A 13,178-nucleotide genomic window follows, 5' to 3' on the forward strand; every position below is an offset into this window, starting at 1 on the left:
ACTGGGAAGGCCTGGACCAGCTCACTCCAGCACATTGGAGGTGCAGCATTACCCCGAGCCCTACATCTTCATTACCGCGACTCGGACGGCGTGCCACCCGCCACCCGCCACCGAAAGTGCTGCCAGGATACCAGCGGCGTGCCGTAACCGACACCGCCGCGCTTTCACAGCCCGCTGTGCCCATTCCGACGGGCTCCCGACAGGCCGGAGGCCTGGGCTCCAGTGGCCAGATCCCAGCTAGCGCTAATTAATACCAGGGCAGAAGCACTTTTGTCCTCCGGTAGTAAGTCACAGAGAATATCGGGTGCGCTGATATCAGGTTAATGCGGGCTGAATGGCGGAGAGAAGCAAACCCGCGCGGCTTAAGGGATCAGATTGTCCTTCGAGCGCGGCGCGGACTGAAAACGGTCTTGTGTTACCTGGACCAGCAGAAGTCTCCCCTTTCACACGGCGGGGGGCTTAGAGCCTCCCCCCCCCCGCCCGGGGGCATGCCCCTCTGCGCCGGAGCGCCCCCTGACATACGCCCGTCGCGCTCAGACGCGAACTCTGATGGCTCGGAGAGGCGAGCTGGGGGCCCGATTAGCGTACGGGGCGGAGCGGAGCGCCAGCGCTTACCTTCAGAAGGTCCCGCGGGAAATCTTGTCCTTCGCTTAGCCCGTCCAGGTTATTGATGAATTCCTGGCACGTCATCTTCTTTCCAATATTCTACAAGGAGCGAGAGGCATTCGTTACTCCGTTAATGCGAATGAGCGGCAGTGAATCACGCCCGCCTCCTAAGGCGCGGCTTCACCCCCATCACATCACCGTAACCACGTCTCAACCGGCGGGCAAAGGTGGGGGGGAGAGAGAGACCTTTATGGCAATTCCGTTTAATGCAGAGAGTATAGTACAGTACAGTTAGCGCACTCAATATTATTCCCCAATCCTTCCCATCCGACAATACGCACTGATTTATCATTAATGAATTCACTGGATGCCAAGCACTAAATGCACATTAACAGTCCAAATTGATTCTTGCATAACAATTTTGTCAGATCCGTACAATCTGTCCAAAATTCAATTATATACCGAATTCACGGGTAAGCAAAATCCGCCATTAGCATCTTATATATGTCACTTGGCTCCAACTGCTGACCAATTTATCAACAGTACACTGGTTATTGGTATCGAAACAGCAAATAAGGTGCCAGATTGATCAGAATATACTTAAGAGGTGTGAGAATTCTATCAGGATCAACAGGAAGCAGATTGATCCATTGCAGTGATGTTTGATTATATGAATACTTAGCGGATAATGAAGCTGACAGATTGCGTTTAGAGATCACTCTGTCATCATTACATAAGTTCATATGGTGCATATCCATACATCATCATTTTTTTCTCTGTTCGGTAGAGCTCCTAGCCATTACTTCATTTTCTGCCAGCACACTGAACTCACATGAGAATCATTAAGCGTGTTCAGTGTGGGTGTGAAGTTCTGCATCATCCGTTATTCTTTAAAATGAATCCAATAGCCAGGCTGGGTACACAAAACATACTAGACTCCACACTTCTCGGTGCAGCAAAAAAGTAACTCCTTGTTTTACATTTTTCTGCTAACCCAGAAAACAAAAATACCTCCAGCCACTACTGAAGATTCTATGGTTTCACAAGAACGTAACTGTATTAAAATTCTATGGTTTCACAAGAACATAACTGTATTAAAATGAGGCAAAAAATTGTACGCTATATTAAATTGCAACCGGAGGCATTTCTTAACAGCACAACAGAGATAACTCCAAAAAATATTTGTAGAATTACCTTTGAACACCTTACTATTGTTCACTCATTTGGGGAAATTTGCTGGCAGTAGTCAAAAAAAAAAAAAAAAGACAAACAGCCAGACCCCAGCAGATACACTGGCAGCTCTTGCCACAATGTTCATTTCTCTGCTGAACCTAATCACTGGTGGCATGGTGTAAATCGAATAAACCTGAACACCAGCTCCTAATCAAAGACCCCAGGCTGGAATTCCTTATGGACCAGTACAGATGAGGGCCCTCCCTCGCCCTGCCACAGAGGGCCTTGTCATTCAGGTAAAGCAGCAGGTCAAGTGTCCTATCGTTTAAGCACACGCTGCTGCTGGACCTCCTCAGGCGCAATCATAAAAAAAATAACAACATTCAACCTTTAGCACCCTCAACACAACATTACAAATGCACTGCTACAGATACTGAGGACCTAACCAGGGAGAAAAAAAAATCCCCTCTAAAATACGGGGATCGTCAACGAGCACTTTTTAAACCCGATTCGTAGCGTCAGCGACTAAGGACTGAACAAACGGTTTTGCCGAAGAAACCGAAATCATGAGCAGACGGTGTTTGTTCCAGTGACTTTACTGTTCCTGCCAACGGCAGCCGAGCAAGTAGGTGGGCAGTGCTGACAAATGCTCAGACTGGCAGCGGATTTCAACATGCAACACAAAACCCATCTTCAGCTCCATAACAATCGAAGAAGGAAAAGGCATTATAAAACCTACAGCGCGCACGCATCGTGAAAGCGTCTACACAGCTCATTACTTCTTATCATTGCTTCATTTTTTTTTTTTGGCAGTTTAAATAAATGCTACTGCTTTAGTTTGCATTATTTGCTATCCGGTTCCAGGTGGAAGGATTCAAAATGGGCAAAGCTGTGCACATGAGCTCGCCTCCTTCCTGAAAAGGAACGGGATGGTTTCAGTACCTCAGATAAACAGATAATCAAAGTCACTACCTTAACACAGTGAATAGTTCTGATTTTCAGATTAGGTATAAGGAGGAGTCGTAAACATCCTGGTTCTGCAGAATGACAGGAGATGCTTAGGATGCAATCTGTGCTCTACTTACACGCAGAGAAACTTGGCAAAATGTGGGACGAGCAGCTTTTTTCCCCCCAAAAAAAACCTGCGGATGCTTATGAGTGCTCGAGCGTCCTCTTGCTGTGCAGCGCGCCAGAGCACACGTGAGCTGGCCTGAGCGGTCAGGCGTCAGTCCGTCCTCAAACACCTCAACGTGCGGGCGCATTTTCAGCAAACATGGCAAGACAAAGGTGGGGCGCAACCATGGCGTAGCAGGGCTGCGATTGGGGTCTGTTATACTGAAAAGCCAGGGACGGGGGGAGGGGGGAGGGGGGATGGAGTTTCAAAAGCCCCATGCTGTGAGCCCATGCTGAGCCATCACCATCTGAGTACTAACTGGAGCCTTGAATCAAAGAGGAACATGCCTTTTCCAAAAGATGAAAAAGCCAAAACTGCCTTTGGTGTACGCAGGGTCCACAAATTGAAGGAATATCTTCCAGGACTTCTGAATGACATTTTGAGAATAAATATGTGATTTTCAAGGATTTATTTCCTTAAGAGTATTTATTTACCTTAAGAGACAGGGACACTTTGAGCTAGAGTGCACTCCTGCAAGGTAGAAATACATTCTTCTAAATTAAATTACATCACTATTCCATGACCAATGACTTTTGGTAGTGGAATTACTATACAAATGACTGAGCTAGCCAATGTATTAGCATTAGTAGTATAGTGACATTGGAAGACTTGATAGTATGCGACACCAAGCTAGTAAGTGAGGAGGAAAGACTGATGCATGTTGTTGCTAAACCTTTTGTTTTTTTAAATAAAGCAATTTTCCCCTCACTTTAATGGCAGGGGGCTATTTGAGACATTCCTCGACTTTTCCAGAACATTCCAGGATGAACTTATTTTCAAGGACAACAGGAACCCTGATTACAGTATGTTGGTTTTCCCCTGATGACGCATTTTAGCACCAGACCGAGCGAAGGCTCTGAGCTCAAGGCATGTGCCTGCTCTTTGAGATGAGAAAGTAACAGTGTTAACAAACAGAAAGCCCCAAAAGGAAGCCCAACTTACCACCTAGTGAGTAAAACGGGTGCAAGCAGGTGGTCCGGGAGGGGAGGGGAGGGGGGGGGCCGGGGTGAGGGAAGAGCGGAGGAGGGAGGGGGTGGGGGGGGGGGGGAGGAGAAAAGAAACATTGAAAAAAAGGAAAACAGCGAAGAGTGAGTCAACAGTATGCATGCAACTTTCAACGCATGCCTTCCATTGCATTCCAAACAGAAAGAGAACGCGCGACATGCATTTCCCCCTGACAGTGGCACAGACCAAATCCTTCCCAGCAGCCCATATACAAGGGGTGTGGATGCACTCTGACTGCTTGGCTCTCCCCTTGTAAGCCAACAGACTCTTTTTTTGAAAACCTCCTCAGTGCCTGTGCAATCAGAGCTGAGCTCTAAGTGCTCCTGCATAGAGCAGCACAGTTATCTTGTGCCATGCAGGCAACATCTATGGACCTTCATTAAAGGCCACACCCCTGCCACATTCAGCCAATTAAAAAGCACCAACCCTAGCAGGGAATTATATTAGCTGTTCGTCGTGAAGGACGCTGAAAATTAAAACTGCACATGAAAAATTCTGAAAGGGAGTGTCAAAGGGAGAAAAATAAATAAAAAAAAACAAGCTTTTGTTGTCATCATTTAGGAGGTATATGTTGAACTTGAAAATAAATTATTTAATTGCTTGGAAGTGCATCCGGGTGATTAGAATAATTGCTGTCATTATCGCAGTCATTATTATTTTACTGGAGTGCCTGGTTTTGAAAGCACCCGAATGTAACCTGTTACCCAAGATTCTCCCCCCTCCCCCAAACCAAATGTAAACAGTCTAAAAGCTAGAAAGTAAGGACCCTAATCAGAAGCACATAACAGGAACCATCAGAACATGTGTTCAGGAAAGATTTTTAAAAATAAATCTCAGAATAACCAAGAAAATGTCATGGCTTCTGGAAAAAGGTTTAATTGCAAATAATTGTCTTCTTTCTCTTGTATCTTCATATTCATTATCTCTGAAAACCAGATTACTTCTTGGTGGAAACACATTCTCTTAACAAATTTGTTGGTCATTTTATAAATAATTTCAATGCAGTCTTATGGCTTGAAAGTGATATCTATGAAGCACAACAAATCAATTTCCATCAACATCTAATGCATAATTTAGCGTAACATTCTATTCTAACACACCACAAATGAATGTAGCCATTCTTCTACAGAAGAGTGTTACAAATAAAGTACATTCATTACGGGAAGGAAGTAGAAAATAAGGGGCTATAAAATATCACCACCTAGTGGTGGGGGACTTAATAGCACTTAAGAAAGCTGGAGATAACACACTTTTTAAAGCAGTCCTTGAGTAATGGTGTAAGAAAAAGAGCCACACACACATTGATCAGGAGAGATGTAGATATTTAAGATGTGAGACTGTGAAGAAGTACTTACATGGCCATGAAGATCAGTGTTCAATAGCATCAGAGCGCAGGTAAGGCAATGAACTCCATCTACGCAACAAGAATGAATCAGTGGTGAGAGGAAGAGCAGCTAGGCGTGACACCTGTTAAAAATACTCTAGTGTTCGTCATACAGTTCAGTTCAGATAAGACCCATGTAATCAGGTCCTTGCATTAAAGACATGAACATGTTCACAATGTTCACACTTCCAATGCAGTACAAGGTTCATGTTAAATGCATTTTTTAAAGATTGTTTTTATATTACGAGACGAAGGAGCTCTAGAGATACACAAGTGCCTATACATTGATACAAACATCTATCTCTGCACAGGGCCAAAGTGTAACATCGCTTCCATGGCAACACTCTTAGCAACCAGAAGACAGTTTTAGCTTTCACCCATTTGCTGGTCAGACGGACTTGTTGTTACTAAGACTGTTGCTATGGAGAAGACATGACACCACAGTGGTGGACTAAGGAAGCCTGAATTAGAGAAAATTAACAGGTTTCATTTTTCAAACTAATATCCACATTTTTTCCCTAACATGTCATCTTTTCATTTTATTTAAAGAGGATCCAATGACTGAGTTTTAATTTGCAGCCTCCAAAGTACCATATTGCTTTGAATAATCACATCATTATTCATTCAAGGGCGCTGTTTATCAATGAACTGTCTAACCATGGAGTTTATTATAGGCAGGCGGTTACTTCAAGGGCAACCGTTATTTGAAGCATTATGGTATGCCCACAAACGGTCTCCAATATCCTTTCTTGCCCTTGCCACTCCGGGTTTCAAAGTTTAAAGAAATAAAATTCTTGGCTCAGGGGCTGAATATCGGTTAAATATTCCAGCATTTGTCTTCTGAAAAAGCTGGAGTGTGGGTGAGAAAAATGAAGTGTGGAAGGAAAGCTGAGCAGCCAAGTTCGTACTGCGATACCCAGACACCTTCCTACAGTACTACCAATCCCCCAGAATGCAGCTAAGGTGCTAAAAGTGCACATCTAACTGCGCTAGTGCACTCACTGACAATGTTAAGGTGACAGACAACACGCCGGTCCTCATTCAGACAGCTAAATAAATGAGATGGCATAGACTGACACATCCGCTACGCATACAAAAAAAACACATGTAACAGGTCTTGGACTTTAAACACTGCGTGCTATCTGTAGCAGTAGCACATTTAACTGATAAAAAACACTACACTGCTGGTTCAGTGAACACACAAAACATGGTGGACAACGGTGATGAATGCAATACCTTGTGAGGAGATTGTGGTGGGGTTACACTGATAGTACCTATTGGAGAAGTGGATCAAAACCCGCTCTCTCTCCTGGGTTTCGCCCATTAGTGCAAAAGCTTTTAAGAAGCATCTGGAAGGGGGGAGAGAGAAATGATGAATATTAATGGAGAGAATCTGAATGTGCAGTCACATACTGTCAGAGAGGACACATTCTTAATTCATTTATGAATTCAAGGGATGGCAATCGCACGCAGCACCATCAAAGAGGAAGCACAGGCAGCAGCGGCGTGAGAAAAACAGGAGCGTGCACACACGCGTACACACGCCCACACGCCCGCCCCCGCACAGGGCGAACACAAGCGCACGCAGAGCAGAGAGCCACACGCACGCGAAACACCCGCAGACACGTGCGGAGCCCGATCGCGGAAGCGGTTTCCCGGACGACGACAGAACGCGTGGCCCGCGGCCAGAGCGCCGGTTCTCTCCCCCCCGCCCCACAGAGGGCGGGGGCGTCATTAACCCCCCCCCCCCCCCCCCGAATGTGCGGCGGGTCAACAGGTTCTCCGCTCGTCAGACAACCACGTCTTCACGCCATCGCGCCCGAGCGATGATGCCGCGCTCTGCGCAGAGGTCGCAACGCACATTTCAATTACATCATCTTTTTTTTTTTTTTTTAAAGACCGTTTTGTTCAGTTGCTTCCAGATAATTTGTGCCCTACACTCCCACGCACCGCATCGCTGTTTCTCCCCTCTCTCGCTCCGTTTCTCTCTCTCTCTTTCTCTTGTTCGCTCCCTCTCAGGGTCCTCTTCGCTTCCAACGACCTCGTGGAAATCAACAAAAACACGCGCATGAAACAAGTGTGCCCTTGCTGCGGGAGAGCTGTACTCTCCCAAATCAGAGGCGTAAGCCTGGCTGCCACTGGCCACGGTCAGCGAGTTGTGTGCGCAGAGTGAGGTGTCTGTTTGGTGCGTTTTCCTTCGCAAGCTGCCCGCACACCTGACCCTGGACCACCCCCAACAGCGTATGAGTCTCTGCCGCCCCTCAGCCTGCCCCTCCAGCCGCTGCTAAAGCCACAGGCCAGACTCTGTATGTGTTCACAAGCCTTGAAATCTAACAGAGCATAATTGGCAGAAACGGAAAATCCTCCTCCAACTAGCACTGGTCATTCTTCCAATTTCTTTTTGACCAAATTGTTTGTTTTTGGAGGCCAAGGGGAACTAAAGAACCCTGGCTTGTCATTCCATAACATCACAACAACCATTACATTCCTCTACACCCTCTGGCTCTGTTCAATATCACGTTCAATAATAAATCTATCCGAAGGACTGTCACCTACACAAAGATAATCCTGGAGGCAAGATAAATGTGACAAATTCCCCCAAACATGTTCAGGGGCAGCTGCTTCTGGGCAGGTGCCAATCACCGAACACAGCAGAACTTCAGAGTGACGGACTGACCGGTCAAACGAACACAGTATGGCCCCGGAATAAGCATGAGAAATTCTGCCTCTTCTAGCTCCATTTTATATACATACGCACAGTCTCATTCTCATCCTTACCACTGATGCAAAAAAGTGAGTAATACACAGAACCAAGTTACACAAGTGCATTGATAAAGAAAAAAAGGAAACCCACCCGCATGTTGGATCTATATAAAACTGGAAATAATGGCATAAAGGAAATGAGCAATAAAGGCCTTTCCCATGTCAACAGCTTTCAGATGCATAATTTTTGACATTTCCTTAGAGATGTAATTCGAATAAAAATTGGGAGTATGTTGACTTCACTTTTACAAATATTTCAGAGTTCCGAATGACTCCCATTCCCAAAGGGTTCACATCTCTACGGAGCTGCTGTGTGGTACTTCCTGATAATAAGGGGATCACTGTGTGAACATACTTTACTTTACCACTAACAGGCTAGGTATGGGGTCCAGGATCCCATAATGGACTACCTAACAGAGACTAGTGTACAGTCACGCAGTATAACGGTTATGCTGGTTACAGTGCACACTGAGTAGCTAAACCTGTAAAATAGGCAGAACTGTACCTGAGAGATTGGTCCAATGTCATCCCTGTAAATTCAAAGAAGGTGAGGTACTCTTCGGCAACCATCTTGCTGAACTCGTTGCTGCGGGAAGACAAGACGACCGCATTTAGATCTCAGCACAGGGACAACCCCATCAGCCAGGATGTCACCCGACTGAGCAATCATTACCACACAAAACAGAAAAGCCACACACATCTATGCAGGGGTCAAAGGTCAGTGAATGTGTGTATTTGCTTAAAGCCTGTGAGTACACTTCACACATTACAGTCATGCACAGTGAAACAGGCCATGACTTTTCATTCATTGTAGGTTTGAGAGGGAAACGGGGGGGGAAAAAAACATGGTTTATATAAACACCCACGCACACTCTCACAACTCTCCATTCCAAATCAACAAATGACGCGCAGGAGGAAGAGCGGCTGCAGACTGTTGGACGCCCCGGTCCAAGACCGCAGCTTGTCAGGAGCGGGGGGTGGGTGGGGTGGGTGGTGGGTGGGTGGGTGGGGGGGAGTTTGTGACACACACCGATAAGCAGGTTGCTCCGACCACACAATGGGCTCCCATCATGCCCTCATCTGGCAGAATAACGGGACCGCACCCCGAGGAGGATCCTCATCGCACCCAGGAGCAGAAGCAGAAGGGAGGAAGGGGCTACGCAGACAGCGGCCTGCCCTTCGCGCGCGCGGACGCGTCGCTGGTGTGAAGTAAACTGCGAGAGCGTAACAATCGCGGTGACAAACCGTGCTAACGTGATCCTGTAACGGATCTCACAGCTGCCAGAGTATGACTGGCACGGCGCTCTCTCCGACAATAGTGCCTGCTTCGCTACACAGCGCTGCTCCGGGCATGTTTACGGAGCACAAACCCGCCATTTGTTAGCCCCCCCCCCCCCCCCCCCGGCTGCTTCGGGACTGATGAACTAAGCAGAGTAACCGAGCATCCTTACGGTTTCCAAGCTGGGCTAGCGTGCGCAAGGCAGTCAGACATCAATATCTAGGCTATATTTAATGTCTCCCACTCATCAACGTGTGATATAATTCCAAAGGTCTTCAAAGGGGAAGTTTTAGTGCAAACAGATGCTTGTTGAGGTGTCTTGTGGGCTTAGAGACACAATGGAATTGCAAGCACAACGCTGAACAAAGAACTGGAAAATTAAGGATACCCCCCTTTTAATCTTACGGGCCCGTTGCATATACAGTACATGATTCGGGCCATGTTTTAAGATCCTGCAATGTTCCAGTAAGAGAGGGCACCAGATGAAAGCGAGCCAGTGGCAGCACAGGGAGCGGCACAGGGAGCGGCACAGGGCTGACGGAGTCCTACAGCACCACCTTCCCTGTGCCTGCAGCGACGAGCCTGCGGGGCGCGAGGCAACATAAATCGCATGGCTTCGGGACGCAGGGGATCCAAAAATAACAGCTCAAGGAAAACGTATTAAGTGCTTGACCCTATTAAGCACTTTCATGGGTGACATTTGGGAGAAACAGACTGCTCAAATGGCATCTTGACCTGTTAATTAAATAATAGATGTTCCCTTGAGACCGATGCCCTACCTACACTAATGAGGGACCTGAGCCATCAGTTGAAATTAATGTTGAAATGAATTTATTGACTGAAATAAAAATAGCACAGCAGTCCTGGGTTGATGGGGGCTTTTTTTCCCCAACAGTACCAGAGGAAAAAGTGGGGGGTGGGGATTTGCGTGCACTTGCGAGCTCACTGCATTCTCTACTCCAGCAGTGGCCATCTGTCCCAGATAAAAACAGGGTGATTTGCCCAATGCACAATTACATGCACATCTATAAGACCACACTTCGGTTTTCAGTCCAAAACCAAGCGACATGCACAACCTAATTCTGTGCTCCAGATGTTGAGATTACACTAGAGGCATCCAAAAATGTTTCTTACTAAACATAACAATCAAAAGCAATACAAAAAATGTTTTAGTTAAGCATCAGTTTTTTAAGGCTAAGCTGGTTTTAGTTAAGCATCAGTTTTATAAGGCTAAGCTGGTTTGTCGTATAGGCTTACTTATGCTTTCTGCTCACAAATCTGACAGCCACAGGCTACATTTGAGGTGAAAATGAATTTAAGACTCAAACAGAGTACAAAGGAGGACCCCTCTCCCCCAAGTTAAATTCACATTCTTCTCCATGTCCAAATGTTTGCCTGCTGGAATTATGTCCCACGGCTGCGATGGCCAGACACTGATTGAAATAACAACTAACGGCCCAAAAGCTTCGCGATCCCGACTGATTTTGCATAGCAAACAGAGCTGGGTGTATTTTGGTGAGGCCACAGGCTTCCAGAATTGGCTTTCCTCCTCCTCTGTTCCACGCTCCGGACTTCACGCGGTCGGTGATGAGTCGTGTGGCCTTCAGCGGGAACACCCCAATAAAACGGACATTAATTCACGGAGGCGGCTTCCGGGCCGTGTCCCCCGGGGACCCGTCAGTGCGTAACAATCACACCGAGGGCAGCCGTGTATTTCAGGAACGGAGAAAGTGAGAAAGGTCGAGAGAGGTGCAAATCTTTTCTCTTTTTTTTTTTTTGGTCGTGACATTTACCTTCTGGCCTGGGTAATATGTACACCACCTACGTGCCTTTTTTTTTTTTGCTGTTTTTTTCCATTAAATCTTTTTCTTTCTTTCTTTTTTTTTAAATCTCGCTTCACCAAGACAGCTGAACAGCTAAACATAGAAAAAGCAGTGGGATGCAGCCACAAGCAAGTTAAGTGGACTGTTCCTGTCAGAAAATTCATTTAAAAAAGCATGAAGAAGTGGCGTCATTAATCTGAGTGTTACTGTGCGTACCTTCCAGAACAGAGGCGAATAAGAACCTGCGGGCTCCATTTTAGGTGAACTTTAAGCATGGTTGTTGTTGGGCGGGGGGGACTGGGGCAGACGTGGTATTACAGAAGCAGATAGAACTTCCCCAAAGCGTAAAGGCTGTGGGACATCAGGCTGGCTCTGGGTGGGTTTGGGTTGGGCCCAGAGAGGGGGGGCAGACCAGAAGCATTAGGCGATTGGAAACATCGCAGGAATCCAAGTCGTCCGGCACTGAGAGGGAACAAAAGCGTGGTTCTAAGAGCACGCTGGCCGAATAAGCAAGGCTAACATGCCAAACCTTTCAAACAGCACGTGGGCCTTTACACTTTATCCCACCCAGAATCCGACAGCATTTCAGAACTAAGGGCACCGTGCAGGGCCAAAAGCCACAGTCATACCTCTCAGGTGGCAACCAAAATTATTACAGATTTATTTCTGTGAGCAGAATGAGTCACATTGTAGATTTAATGTGTGCAACATGTACGTGTAAAAAGGGAATCTTAAATTGCTTGCAAAACAGTAAAATGTTATAAACATCTTGAAATGTACTGTTGCACGTGGACACGCACACGCACGCACACACACACACACACACACACACGCACACGCACACGCACACGCACACGCACACGCACACGCGCACACACATCCTGATCAACTAACCGAAATTTCTTCACAAATTTAACCTTCATTTACGGAGTAAATATTACACGGGGAGCATGGAGAGACCTTTGGTTCTATGGTAATGACAGTGGCTGTGAAGTGCAAGGCGGTGACGTGTAAGGCTTGTGAATGTGAGCACTTCTCAGTCATCTCTCGGGTCCCCGCGTCAGACACCGAACGCGTTCCGTCAGGCAGCCGACGGCGCCCCCTGGCCCTCCCCAGGTGCGCGCGGTCCCGGCTTCTCGTCCGCGGGGCGGCGCAGGGTGACAGCATCGCTCATCCGAGCGGCGCGCCGCCGCGCTCCAGCCCACCGCGTTCCCCATGCCCGCGGAGAGCTTCCCCGCCCTGCCCTGTCGTTTCACACTGCCTACCCGGGTAGGCACACGTCCTCACCGCTAGACTGAGGGTGGAAACAGGCTTTTTACCATTTTCCTTTGGCAGCACTCTGTTTCTGCATCATTCTCTATCACATCCTGCGCCTCTGAAGTTCTTGCACGACATACACCGTGTTCTTTAAAACATTTTCCTATCTGGCCGAACTCTGCAAAACGATTGGGCGCTGCCCGGTGGCGTTGGCTAAGTTCCTAAGCCGGCTGTTTCAGTCAGGCCACCTACGCCAAACCTCGGTTTAAATGGCTGAATCATTCCAAACTAACGAATCCGCTCTGTCTCAGCCGATGAGTGCCACGCAGCACCGTCACCACACTCAGACAAATGAAGCGTTGGGAAAGGGAAGTTACAGCCGATGATGAGGCTACAGACCTGCAGTCTGACTGCTTACGGCCAGAATCATCCAGCGTTGTGTTTGCAGTCGTGTTACGTTTGCGTTGGCTTGAATTAAAACCTCCAGTTTGGACCCCGCCTACACAAGAACCGTGGATTTACTGGCACAGCACGGCCCTGGAAGTGTGCCCAACCCAACGAGGCTGGGCTCTATTAGCTATCTGCTTCTCTCAGCTGTACGTGAGTGGTCATTATGGCCCTATAGGGCAGTGTTATTACAGTAAACGAACACTGAGACTAAAAGTAAAACTAGCCGTGAAAAAACATTGATAAACTTTTGTAAATACGCCTGTC

General features: G+C 47.1%; 1 protein-coding gene across 2 annotated transcripts in view; it reads right to left on the bottom strand.

Annotated features, from left to right (window-relative positions):
- Positions 1 to 13,178, bottom strand: part of psd3l (pleckstrin and Sec7 domain containing 3, like) — a 153,958-nt gene that overhangs the window by 64,223 nt on the left and 76,557 nt on the right. The window contains exons 7-10 of one of the 2 annotated variants that reach the window (XM_035392101.1): positions 8,611 to 8,691; positions 6,579 to 6,691; positions 5,314 to 5,372; positions 616 to 705 (exon numbers count right to left, since the gene is read on the bottom strand). In XM_035392101.1, coding sequence (XP_035247992.1) covers positions 616 to 705; positions 5,314 to 5,372; positions 6,579 to 6,691; positions 8,611 to 8,691 — 343 coding nt within the window. Of the gene's footprint in view, positions 1 to 615; positions 707 to 5,311; positions 5,373 to 6,578; positions 6,692 to 8,610; positions 8,692 to 13,178 lie in introns of both variants that reach the window. The other variant, XM_035392102.1, reaches the window with a different exon arrangement.

Source organism: Anguilla anguilla, chromosome 14, assembly GCF_013347855.1.
Source record: "Anguilla anguilla isolate fAngAng1 chromosome 14, fAngAng1.pri, whole genome shotgun sequence".
In the NCBI taxonomy this organism is placed as follows: Eukaryota; Metazoa; Chordata; class Actinopteri; order Anguilliformes; family Anguillidae; genus Anguilla; species Anguilla anguilla.